Source organism: Leguminivora glycinivorella, chromosome Z (genome assembly GCF_023078275.1).
Source record: "Leguminivora glycinivorella isolate SPB_JAAS2020 chromosome Z, LegGlyc_1.1, whole genome shotgun sequence".
NCBI lineage: Eukaryota > Metazoa > Arthropoda > Insecta > Lepidoptera > Tortricidae > Leguminivora > Leguminivora glycinivorella.
Window position 1 is genome coordinate 12,721,243 of NC_062998.1, and position 13,009 is coordinate 12,734,251.

At 38.1% G+C, this 13,009-nt stretch overlaps 1 protein-coding gene across 2 annotated transcripts in view; it reads right to left on the reverse strand.

The window, feature by feature from the left end:
* LOC125241697 (gamma-aminobutyric acid type B receptor subunit 1) overlaps positions 1 to 13,009 on the reverse strand; it is an 80,784-nt gene that overhangs the window by 29,192 nt on the left and 38,583 nt on the right. For both annotated transcript variants that reach the window (XM_048150294.1, XM_048150293.1), the window contains exons 5-10: positions 12,461 to 12,629; positions 11,488 to 11,603; positions 11,287 to 11,414; positions 10,476 to 10,617; positions 3,755 to 3,905; positions 853 to 1,093 (exon numbers count right to left, since the gene is read on the reverse strand). In XM_048150294.1, the coding sequence (XP_048006251.1) occupies positions 853 to 1,093; positions 3,755 to 3,905; positions 10,476 to 10,617; positions 11,287 to 11,414; positions 11,488 to 11,603; positions 12,461 to 12,629 (947 nt within the window). The remainder of the gene's footprint in view (positions 1 to 852; positions 1,094 to 3,754; positions 3,906 to 10,475; positions 10,618 to 11,286; positions 11,415 to 11,487; positions 11,604 to 12,460; positions 12,630 to 13,009) is intronic.

Below are 13,009 nucleotides of genomic sequence, written 5' to 3' on the forward strand. Positions count from 1 at the left end.
CGTTGTACGCCACCATAGATGTAATATTGGCCTTGCTTGTCCCGCTTTAGGATTTCGCAATATTGCTTCTTTATGCTCCCCATTCACCTATGTATGGGGATGGGGATTTGACAAACATTCGCGGTGGCATCACGAATTCGCCGTCCCTACAGGTTTGAATGCGCACTTAGAATAAACTAAAGTGTAATAAAAGTGAAAATAGCTAAATATAGTTCAGGAAATATAATTTGAACGTTTACTATATGTATAATAAACGTTCAAATTATGTTTCCCGAACGATACTAGTTAATTTGAAAAGTCAAGTCATCACAAATAGTGGACAGTTTGAGGAGTCTATACTTAAAAAGTGTAGTTTAATTTATTGCTCTATCGCAGGAAACAGTGGAGCGCTCATCCCCGTTGGTGATAAAACGAGTGCGGTGAGATAATAGACTACAAAAAGTCGGAAGCGCGCTGGCACCACAGTCGAAATTGCAAGTGGGTATCACGTCCTTTTTAATATAAATTCCATGTTTTACTTACATACATATCTGTGTCGTGTTACAAAGCTTTAGTTACCATTCCCGTTCCTCTTGGGTTAAGTAAGTGTCCATATTCAGTTATTCACATGCTAGACTTTCGTGCTAGTCGTAGTTGTCTAAACGTGCATAGACTAGCCACAGGTTAGTTTATCTTTTCAGAATGCATTGAACTCGCCTTGGTATAAGCCTTAGGTTTAGTAGTGTGCCTAAGCCCACGCCAAACTTTGGTGAACATGGCGCCATACGCCATCGAGAAGACAGTGGCAAGTCTCCATCTTCAATATCAGTGGTAACTTGATGAGTTTATGTGTTTAGAATGCGTTGAACTCACCTTGGTATCAGCCTTAGGTTTAGTAGTGTGCCTATGCACACGCCAGACTTTGGTGAACATGGCGCCATACGCCATAGAGAAACCAGTAGCTAGCAGCCACGCGCGGGCGGCGCAGAGCGCGGGAAAGTGCTGCGGCTGCACCCAGCGGCCGTCGACGCCCAGCGCCACGGCCGCGCCCAGGCAGATGCAGCAGCCGCACAGCATCACTGTGTTGCACGCCGGGTGGGACCACTGGATCACCCTGCACAAGTATTAGATACGGTCACCCATATTCTTATGGTACATGGGCATTTTCGCGAGAAGAATCACCAAAAATATTTTTCTAAGGTAGGATATTTTTCCTACTCAGAATCACGAGCCTTTTCGATCCACGACAAAAAGCAAGAGACAAAAAATGGGCACTTTCGAGTGAATCGCCAAAAATATTTTTTCTAAGGTAGGTAAATTTTACGTTTTTCCTACTGAAAATCACGAGCCCTTTCGATACACGACAAAAAAAAAGAGACAAAATAATTTTTAAGAAAAAAAAAACCGCCGCCTTTGGGGTTCTGGTGAAAGCTACTTGCGAATGTTGGATTACGTATTTCGGTTCTGACCATCACCAACAGTTCCACTGCACCAAATGTCAGTATTCTGGACGTAAGTGCATGCTGTTCTTATAAAAATACCAAAGTCACTATAAGCGTGCCGTTCAGATTTGAGGAGTTCGGTTCTGACCATCATCAGCAGTTCCACTGCACCAAATGTCACTGTTCTGGACGTAAGTGCATGCTGTTCTTATAAAAAAATCCAAAGTCACTATAAGCGTGCCATTCAGATTTGAGGAGTTCCGTTCTGACCATCATCAGGAGTTCCACTGCACCAAATATCTCTGTTCTGGACGTAAGGGCATGCTGTTCTTATAAAAATACCAAAGTCACTATAAGCGTGCCGTTCAGATTTGAGGAGTTCCGTTCTGACCATCATCAGCACTTCCACTGCACCAAATGTCACTGTTCCGTACGTAAATTCATGCTGTTCCTTTAAAAATACAAAAATCACCATATGTATGCCTTTCAGATTTGAGGAGTTCCCTCGATTTCTCCAGGATCCCATCATCAGAACTGGGTTCTGAGAAAAATGGGACCAATCTGTATGCATATACATTCAATAAAAAAAAAATTTTCAAAATCGATCCACTAACGACGGAGATATCGAGGAACAAACATAAAAAAAAAACAAAAAAAAATACAGACAAATTGAGAACCACCTTCTTTTGAGAGATTTGAGGCGGCGCTTAAAAAGGTTTTGAATCTTTTTTCTCGAAAATGCCCACATCCAGACATGGCGAACGAAACAAATGATGATAAACAACATTCACGAACGTGTACTCGTGTTTGTTATGACTTTGTATTATTACTATTTACATGAGTAGGTACATTTTTAAGCGAAGGACCTGCTTGCAGATATTTTTTGTAAATTACATTGTTGCTTTTTTAATATTACCATCATCTATTATGTATAAAGTACTTCTACCAAGCTTTATCTTCCTCTGAATACAAAATATACAAAAATAACCGTGAAAATTATGAACACAAAGAACGTAACGGCTTAACGACTGCTATAATATTCACGCCAATAAAAGCGGACTATAAGTCAAACTCTGAAATTGAATTAATATCGCTCACAGCAGTTAAAAATGCGGAACAACCATGAAACTGAATCTAGATTCAGAATAAAGGAAAATTGTTTGATTAAGTGAAACATTGTTCCACTTTTTTCATGGTCGCCCGATAGATAACAAAGAAAATCTATATAATCTGTCTAGAGGCTTGTAACTATGTGAAAGGGCAAACAAAGCGGTATAATTTTCTCGGAACTACGTCCACATACAAACTTATAAGACAAGATTAAGGATAGCAATTATTGGCAACCTCTTACTGGGTTAGGAGCTCCATTTATCGTGTAGGTGAATAAGCAATATGAGTAAAGGTCCGACCAGACGGGGTGATCAAACTACGGAGATGATCAGAAAATATACGTCAATATATATTTCTCGTGTACACCTACACAACTTAGAGCCCTCATTCGTTAGAGCGCTGACCGATTTCGCGAAATAACATTAGCCCGTCTAGACTGGCTAAATAAATAAACATGAAACTTAAAATAACCAGTTATTTTCTTTCGCTTAATGTAAAATGTACCGAATTGTAAAAGTTTTGTTTAATCGTGTCCAGAAGGCTGGCCTAATGCTGTCCATATTACCTAATCGTTACAATAAGTAAGTATAGGTACGAGTAGATCTTGTTATTCACGATGACGTGCAGATTTGTTAGCTATCCTTTAACCGGATGATATTACGAACCAGCACCGATGGCATGGTCGCGCGATAAACTATAAAACATCAGACCATCCCTATCGCACTTACAAATAGTGCGAAAGGGATGACCTGAACCTTTAGCACAACTTGCGTTGTCGCGCGCGAGTCCATAAATCAAGCGCGACTTCAAGTATGTACTCGAGCGCGACAAGGCAAGTTGTGCTAGAGGGGCTGATGTTTTTATCATTTATCGCGCGACCATGCTTTCCTGCCAGATCTCGCGTATTCGTGAATGGAGCTATATAAATATACATAAAGGCGATTTATAGCTGGCTGAAACTGATATTTTTAAAATTAAAAAGTTTAAATGTCCAAAGTACGTTTGAAAAGTCTGAGCAGTAAGTCTATTTTATAGCTTCTACCATGAGTTTTTAACGTTTTAGAATAGCCCAATGATGCCGGCGACGCACAGTGGCACCATCCAGGCGAACAATGAGAGCGAGACAGTCCGCAACTCGTTCACTATTACCGTACCGTCCTCCGGTGGACTTTGACATCTGATCATCCAATAGCTCGTTTATGTCTACATCTAGTGAATGTTACCTTCTATGCCGATGCACGCAGTTGAATATGATGAGCGCGATAGCCGCAATAATCCCGGCGACGCACAGTGACGCCATGCAGGCGAACAGTGGCAGCGAGACAGTCCGTAGCTCGTTCACTATCACCGTCCGGTCCGGAGGGACCTTGCCACCTGTTCATACAAGAACTCGTTGAAAGACGATGTAACTAGAGAAAAGAAATTCATTAACATTAAGGGAAGTGGTTCAGATAGGCTCAAAAGGCAATACACACACAGGCCAATTCAAGGAAGATATCTGAATAATGTCATTATATGTAGTTATCGTGCGTCTCGTGAGGGCCAATGTATTGTTGGCCCTCACGGTTGGTAAGAAAGTAATGAGCGAATCATAACCAATATTGTAATTTTTATTAAATTTATTATTTTAATCATTTATCAAAAATATAACGGCCTTCGTTATCTACTACTTGTATCCATCGTTCTGGTAAAGAATGAATAGCATCGGCGAAGAAGTTCTTAGGTTTAGATTAAAAAAACTCAGCTATGTACTGTCGTAGATGGGCTTGATCATCGAACTTTTTTTCATTCAAGGCATTGCTTAGCGATCTGAACAATGCGTAATCCGTAAGTGCCAAGTCTGGAGAGTACGGTGGATGAGGTATCACTTTCCAACCTAGCTCCAATAGCTTTAGCCGAGTCACTTTTGCAATGTGTGGGCGAGCATTGTCGTGTAAGAAAAAAACTTTATCATGCTGTGGACGATTCTGACAGATTTTTTGGTTTAAATTTTCAAGCTGATTACAGTATACTGATGCGGTAACAGTCATTCCACTTGAATATCCCACCAAACGGACAGCATAACTTTTTTCGGGTGAGGCTCTGTTTTTGGTGCCTCTATTCCTTTTTCGTTTGGAGCTAGCCACTGACGTTTGCGTGTGTGATTTATATATAAGACCCATTTTTCATCTCCAGTGATAAGATGGTCCAACCAGTTGAATGTGCGGCGAAAAGACAGAAGTTGTATGCAGATATCGGCACGGCGGTTTAGTTGATCTCTATCAAGTTCGTGCGGTATCCAAACACTGTATTTGTAGTTTTTTCCCAACTCGTGTAAATGTGTTTCTATGGTGACATGAGAGCAGCCTAACTCGGTAGCAAGAATACGACTCGTTAGCCTCGGATCTCTTTCAATTAAGGTTTTTAATTTGGCTACATCAATCTTCACCGGTCGACCAGACTTAGGTTGATCTGATAATGAAAAGTCGAAACCGCTGGAACCATCGTTTCGCCGTGGCCTCAGACACAACTTCAGGAGTAACATATATTACGCTGACATATATTACGCACTGCTTCGGCGGCTGAATGGCCAGACTGAAATTCATATAGTAAGCAATGCCTTACATGCACTTTTAATTCGTCCATTTTCTTCCTTATATTAGCTCGGCAACAGCTAGTGAATGACTGACGAGAAACTGTGCGACTCGCCCTTTATATACTTTCGACCATAGAAGATTCTAGAACTCTCTCAAAAATTTTATGTGGAATTCAATCGATCGCTTATTACTTTCTTACCAACCCAATAAATTGCAATCACGAGCGAAATGTACGTTCTTAACTAAATAAATGCACGTCCTAAACTTAAAAGCATATTATAAATCTTAGTCATATTGTGGATAGAAACCAAAAGCCAATATCGTATATGGCAGGATTAGTTCTACGCTGGCCCGGACTTGTATTAAAATTCCAAGCGCCTGCCACGTACGGCGGCGGCAACGGAATGCCCGCGAATAGAGCCGCGCCGGGGCAAATTAACCTCAAAACAACACGTGTAAGTTATGCCAGGATAAGATCAGATGGACGGTAAGAAAGCATATCACTACATAGTATAAATTTGCTTCCCGCTGTCTGTCCATCTGTGTTCTTATGTATGCTACAACATTTAGAACTATGCACCGGATTTTGGTGTGTATTTTTAATAGAGTGATTTAAGAGAAATGTTTATATTCAAATACCCGTGCGAAGCCGGAACGGCTCAGTACTTGCTGACAAACTAATAGTTATTTTACACCACTAGCAACCGCTCTGTGGTGTCAGTCATGTGTCATGTCAGTCATGTGTTACGAACGTTTGAAAAATAGTGGAAAAAACGAGTTACCCGATACAGATTGGATTTTGTCGAAGTTTGCTTATCTTGTTTGGTTGTTTATCTTTTTTAATTGCTTTAGAGTTGCATTTAGATTTCAGTCTTATTTCAGTTCAAGAAAATTTTTTGGTTTGGTGTCTGGAAAACTATATTTTTGGCCGCAGATTATGTTATTCAACTTGAAGATTTGAGAGAAACGAAACTGTTTTGTTTATCATATTTAGAAGGGATAGGGAAGTAGGTATAAGGAAGGTGAAAGAGAGGAAAGCCATGAAGGTATACATGGACTAGCTCCAGGAAAAAATTAACGTCTTTACGTATCAGGGTGTTAAAGAAGAAGCCAAAAGGGCTCGTATAGCTTAAACCAAGTGAATGTGATAGGGCCTACAGGGCTCAATACAATTCCTTCTATTACTTTTTGTTGACATAAATGTTATGAAGACTTCTCCGAACATACTTTTTTCAAGTGTCTTAAGAAGTTTTATAAAGCAATATAAAAGAGCAGATGGGTGGAAGCCAACTTTGCTCAAAATTTTCCTCATTGCTAAACTTTCGGACTGAAATGAATGACCAAACACGGTTCTAACATTCAAATGCCACACAATATAGTAGACAGGGCGAATATCCAGGGCTAATTGAACATTCTGTTTAAAATATAATACCATTGACAGCGTACTAAGCTCTACAGAGTGCCTTTGTAACAATATCACATATTCAACGAGCCATATATGTAATCCATTTTCACGCAGACATTAAAATACTTACACACATAATTTTGAATTGATTAGTAATGTTTCAGCGAGAAATTAATACCGTTCGTATTTTGTTTTTGTTTAAAATACCGTATATTTACCGTATTCAGTAACTTTTAAAAATTATGAATTCTTTAATTTTTTTATTTTTCATACAAAATAAATATAAGCTTCAATGTACGCCATTATTGTTGTCATTGACGTTGTCTGTCATACTTTAGACTTAACAAAATTCGCAATACATTACCTCTTAGAAAAAACTTTCAATGGTAATAAAAATCAAAATACAAGTTTTTTTTAAAAGTCGCTGAACAAATGTTGACCAGTATAAGGAGAATAGCTTACAGTTTAATTTTTTGCTTTTGTTACAGGCCCCACTCTGTATACGCAATTATGAAGTGCTTCAAAACAGCAACGCTACTAAGACATCAAAATGTAATTCCTTTCTATTTTTTATTACAAAACAAAATTGTTTTGATTACAATAAAAATTACAATAGGCTAGTTTCCTACTAGTCAAATCAGCTTCTTTTTAAGAACTGTCAAAACGATTTGCTAATATGGAATTACTATGAAATACTGAGGAGTGACGTCACGGTCAATTCATTTACTTTATATCTTTCTCTTTGACTTGTTAAATAGAAATTATGTTTAAACATAACTACGGTCCATGTTTTTCTTCTAATTATGTGGTGCTTTATTTCGTGCACCGCATAAAATATTTTACCTTAAGTATAGGAAACTAGCCTATTACAAGTAATAATTTTTAAGAAAAAAAAACCGCCGCTTTTGGGATTCTGGTGAAAGGTACTTTCGAATGTTTTTTTAAACTGCTTTTAATGTAAATCTTCAATTTTTTGATGGAAACACAAATGAATATACGTACACCGTTAAGGTTTGAAGAGTTTCCTCATGAATCAGATATCCGATTATAAGAAATCGGTCTTGATAAAATTTGAAAACTCAATATGTAATCATAACAAAGAGAACAATTCTCCTAACAAATAAATGTGACTGTTCTGAACTTAAATGCATGCTGTTCCTATAAAAATACGAAGGTAAAATAAGTGTGCCGTTCAGATATAAAAGGAGTTCCGTTCTGATCTTCATCAGAATTTCCACTGCACCAAATGTCACTGTTCTGGACGTAAGTGCATGCTGTTCTTATAAAAATACCAAAGTCACTATAAGTGTGCCGTTCAGATTTGAGGAGTTCCGTTCTGACCATCATCAGCAGTTCCACTGCACCAAATGTAACTGTTCCGTACGTAAATGTATGCTGTTCTTATAAAAGCACAAAGTCACCATATGTGCCTTTCAGATTTGAGGAGTTCCCTCGATTTTTCCAGGATCCCATCATCAGAACTAAGTTCTGAGAAAAATGGTACCAATCTGTATGCATATAGTACATTCAATCAAAAAAAATTCAAAATCGGTCCAGTAACGACGGAGATATCGTGGAACAAACATAAAAAAAAATTCAGACGAATTGAGAACCACCACCTTCCTTGAGATTTGGGTGCGGCGATTAAAAATAAAATGAAACTAAGTACTTAAATCTAAAATACAGCTAGTGCATACTCGTACCTACAAATATAAAAACCTAATTAGCCCTTTGTATTCAACTGGTTTGATTGAAAACTGTTTGACAATTAAATTTACTGTACGTACATGGGGGGATCTTTACTGAAAACGCCATACTGTCATTTTATTCAGGTCAACTCCAAACGTTAAATACAAAATTCTACAACCCGATACACACTTGGCCGGTTTTCTTTATGTAAAGCCGATCCTGCGTAATATTTTCCGCTTAATCATTTCACCGAGGCTTATTATTCGTTCAGAGACTCCAGCTATTGTTATTTTAAAAATAAGTAGCAAATAACAATTCATTCCCTGCTCTGGTATCCACTTGTTGCTTGGTAATTACTTTCAGAGTAAGATTTTAGAATAATGTACCTATTATTATAATATCATAGTAATTTGTCTGAAATCTACGGGAGTATAATTATTTCAGTAAGGTTGCCAAAATATAATATGTCGTGTTTAAAAAAAATATTTGGTCAGCAAAACTTTTCACTTTTCACATTACGATTAATTTTAAAAGTAAGTACCTTATGCTTATTTTGTCGTCAGTACCTATCTATACAAATATTATAAATGGGAAAGTGTAAGTGTCTGTTTGTGTCCGTCTTTCACGGCAAAACGGAGCGACGAATTGACGTGATTTCTTAAGTGGAGATAGTTGAGGATGGGTGACATAGGCTACTTTTTGTCTCTTTTTACCCCCCAATTTCCTAAAATGGGGGCTGGAAGTTTGTATGAAGCATTCCGCAAATTTCTAATTTAACGCGAGCGAAGCCGCGGGCGAAAGCTAGTAATACTATAAGTACCTACCTACACTACATATTTACAGATGTGCGCACTTTATTCAAATATGCGAAGGCTTCTTTTAGAAATTGACTAAAGGGGTAAGTGAAGCGTAAAACAAAAATGTAATATTTGTTCAAATTTTTACCACAAAATACAACCGTCAATATTGAGTCGTACGGAAGGATTTTACAGTATTGAAATATGTAGACATGCACATAGTGAGTAGCACGCCCAACGAACACTTTTAACTGCCTGTCGGGGGAAATAATTCGTGTATAAGCGGATTTTGGCATAGTTGTAGAGAATGGTGTCTTAATTCACTCAAAGTACTCAGGGGTGGGGGTGGAGATAACGGGTGGAGGGGGGTGTAAAGGTCCCTTTTTAGGGTTCCGTAGTCAACTAGGAACCCTTATAGTTTCGCCATGTCTGTCTGTCTGTCCGTCCGTCCATCCGTCCGTCCGTCCGTCCGTCCGTCCGTCCGCGGATAATCTCAGTAACCGTAAGCACCAGAAAGCTGAAATTTGGTACCAATATGAATATCAATCACGCCAACAAAGTGCAAAAATAAAAAATGGAAAAAAATGTTTTATTAGCCCGACACGCTCTTGGCCGGTTTTTTATTTTAGTTTTTCGTGAATACCTCTTAAACTATGTCACGTAGCAAAAAATTTTCTAAGACACAAGTAATCTTCATAAAATTCTCTACAAAAAAAGTGTTACACTTTTTATCTGGGATCAATAGTTCATTTTTTTATTTTTTTATTCATTGAAAACAAAGATTACCTACAGTTATACAGTTTCTAGTTTTTTCATGAAATATGCAAGGGAAAAGATGGACAATAATAGTACATTGTGCAACAAGGGGAGGAAGTTGCATAATACTAACGAGAGTAAGTTGGCTTGCCGGAGCGATTTAAAGACTCTAGTTAGTAATATTGATACTTCCCGAGTTACACACAATGTTTTTCATCACACTTGCATTATAAAAAAAAATCTTTTCTGACCATCTTTTCCTTTCCATATGATCCCAGATAAAAAGTGTACATACTTTTTTTGTAGAGAATTTTCTGAAGATTACTTGTGTCTTAGAACATTTTTTGCTACGTGGCACAGTTTAAGGGGTATTCACGAAAAACTAAAAAAAGGGACCTTTACATAACCCTCCACCCCCACCCCCGAGTACTTTGAGTATGTGGATTAAGACACCATTCCCTACAATAATACCAAAATTCGCTTATACACGAATTATTTCCGATGAGGTAGGCTTCGTTGAGTGTGCTATAGTACCTATAAAACTAGACGTTGCAAATATCCGCTCTCGCTATAAATAAATATGTACGTGGTATATATAACCGCCATGCTATTTTTGTAGTTTTTTTAATGTGACGAAATCTGAATACCTATTATAGTAAGTATAGTCGAAATTACCCGTACTTTTGAAATGTATGGAGCGTGAAAGTTCGCGTGTACGTACCGACCCACCGCTCGCGGTCCAACCACGTCAGGTTGTCGGCCTGCGTGTCGTAGTAGCCGAGTTTCACGTAATGTTGCTCTGACAGCTGCTCGATTTGCGTTAAGGCTATGCGGTCACCTTGGGATGAAAATGCCACTAGACCCTGAAAACCAATAAGGTGTTATACTGGGTGTAATTGTACAACATGCGATGTGCTTGTTGTTTTATTATTACTATATTAATTATATTATGTACTTTTGTACCGGGCAAAGTGGAGAAGATTGAGCAGGAAAGCGGACCCTGGCGCTAGGCCGGGAAAACGCTAGAAAAAAATCTAAACGAATCAAAAGGCAGGCAATTGGCCTCGTGTTGCACAATATAATATTTTATCTGAGCTGTGAGAATATATTTGAAGGAAAAATACAATGTGAAATAAGAAAAGACACACTTTAAAATAGTTATTGTCTAGCGCGATAGTCAACGGCTGTCACTAAAGAGTTCGAAACGTCGGGATTTATCATAAATTCATTATACAGTGATTTAATCCGTTTTCATAGTTGTATTTTTAAAGATATACTAAATAAGTTTTAATTATAAGGTCACTTGAGGTCCGACTCGTGTTTACGATTTTTAAACAATGAATAACCCAGATGCGTGCTCGTAAGGTGAACATTTTTTGTGATGTACATATAGGTTGGTACTTTCTTATAAATTAGAGCCGTCTGTCTAATACCTAGTATTTTTATAATCATACCTATTCATAATCTTTTAAAGCGTGTCACAAGGAACACAAAAAACGCAGGTCGCAAAATATATCGCGTTAGATACTTACCGACACGCCAAGAAATGAAGTTGAGTTTATGGCCTCGTATATATCGTCAGCAATCTTTTTGTTGGTATAAGTAAAGTTTTTTAAACTCAGTCCGCTTTTCTCCAGCTTTTCCATCGTCTTGTTGAAAGCTGTGAACAAGTTATTAGGTAAGAAAAAGATTATCGTCTAAAGTTGTGCATTTTATGTCATTATGTATATTACCTAATGCGACCGCCCAAACCGCGTCATAGGCCAGTGGCGCCTCTTGGTAACCCTCGGGGTACCTTTCTCCGTCGATGTCATATCCGGCCTCACGCAGAGCCTCATTCAGTCGAGATCTGTTTACACAACGCAAACAAATGATGGCCGCTATTTCCATCACACAACCACACATTTATTCTGCCGTCTCACGGACTTATTTCCGACACGTTTCCACAAAGGCCGCCGGTTAGCTTTGGGAAAAGCGCGATTAATGGCCAGTTTTTATTTCACCATTTGTACATGGAATGAAAGTGACATTGTGAAGTATTTCTGGTCTGATACATAAATGTGCTTATGATTGGCTTGACGCTAAACTTACTATTTTAATAAAATTTATTAGTATAATGTCACTGCCATTCCGAACGCAATATCAAGGCAACATCTTACTTAATAAAATGACAAGTAGAAGAAAGCTTTCTCCGTATAACGCGACTCGATTGAGGAATTTATTTTCCTGCTATGTGGAGCACAAATAGTACTTTTTAAACAACATTCTTATGTGACGGAGTCGCAGATAACAATAAAGTCCCGTCACGAATCGCGATATCGCATATCTCTAGGCATTTTAGACTCGGAGTGTCGCGCCACGAGAATAGAATATTATTTTATGAGCCATTTCACCGCGTAAAAGTAGTGACAAAAGGTTTTATTCGAGAACAGACCGGGCAAATATCCTTCACCTGCCTCGCACTCTTAGATATTTTTGCTGCATGGAACACTTTCTCATGAAATAATATTAAACTATTCCCGCAAAAGAAACTGATACCACAGTTTAACTTTTATATTCGCTTGTGCCAGGTTAGCATTTAAGTTATTGAAACAATTCGCTTAAGCGAGACAATTTATAAGCATTCTAATAGAATACTTATAAATTGGGATGGAGAATTCTTACGTAAGAATTACTTTTGGGGAGAGCAAGAGTGTGGATCTATACCGAAAGTCCTCGGAAGTCATCCCAGAGATCGTGGTCTGGTTGGCGTTCTGGTTCCACATGAGGGCCTCGGTGGTGAGGTGGCCCTCGGCGGCTTCTCTCATTTGTTCCACCGTGCAGTCGATACCCTCTTTCTCCAAGTTTGTTTCGAACCAGTTGTCTTCGTACCAGCCTGTAACAAACAAATTATTTTCATATATTTCATTAACATCTAAAGAGAATAATTTTCGGGAATCATTAATACTTAATTATGTACAAGACCAAAGGAAGGCTAATATATAATTATTTCTCGTTACATATGTAAATCCCTTAAATTATTAAAATACTTCCCCAGGTTGCCAAGGTTAAACTTTAATGTAACCTTAGCAAAAAACCTGCCAGTAAATAATATTAAACCTAGCTTGCAATGTTCATAAATAATGTACAAAAATGTCGAAGTTATTATATTTCAACGGGAAGACGCGAAGATAAAATAAAATACGTCAACTGCGCTGACGACGACTTCCTGAACATCTAGGTGAAAGTGTCAATTATTTTAATATGAAGTGATCT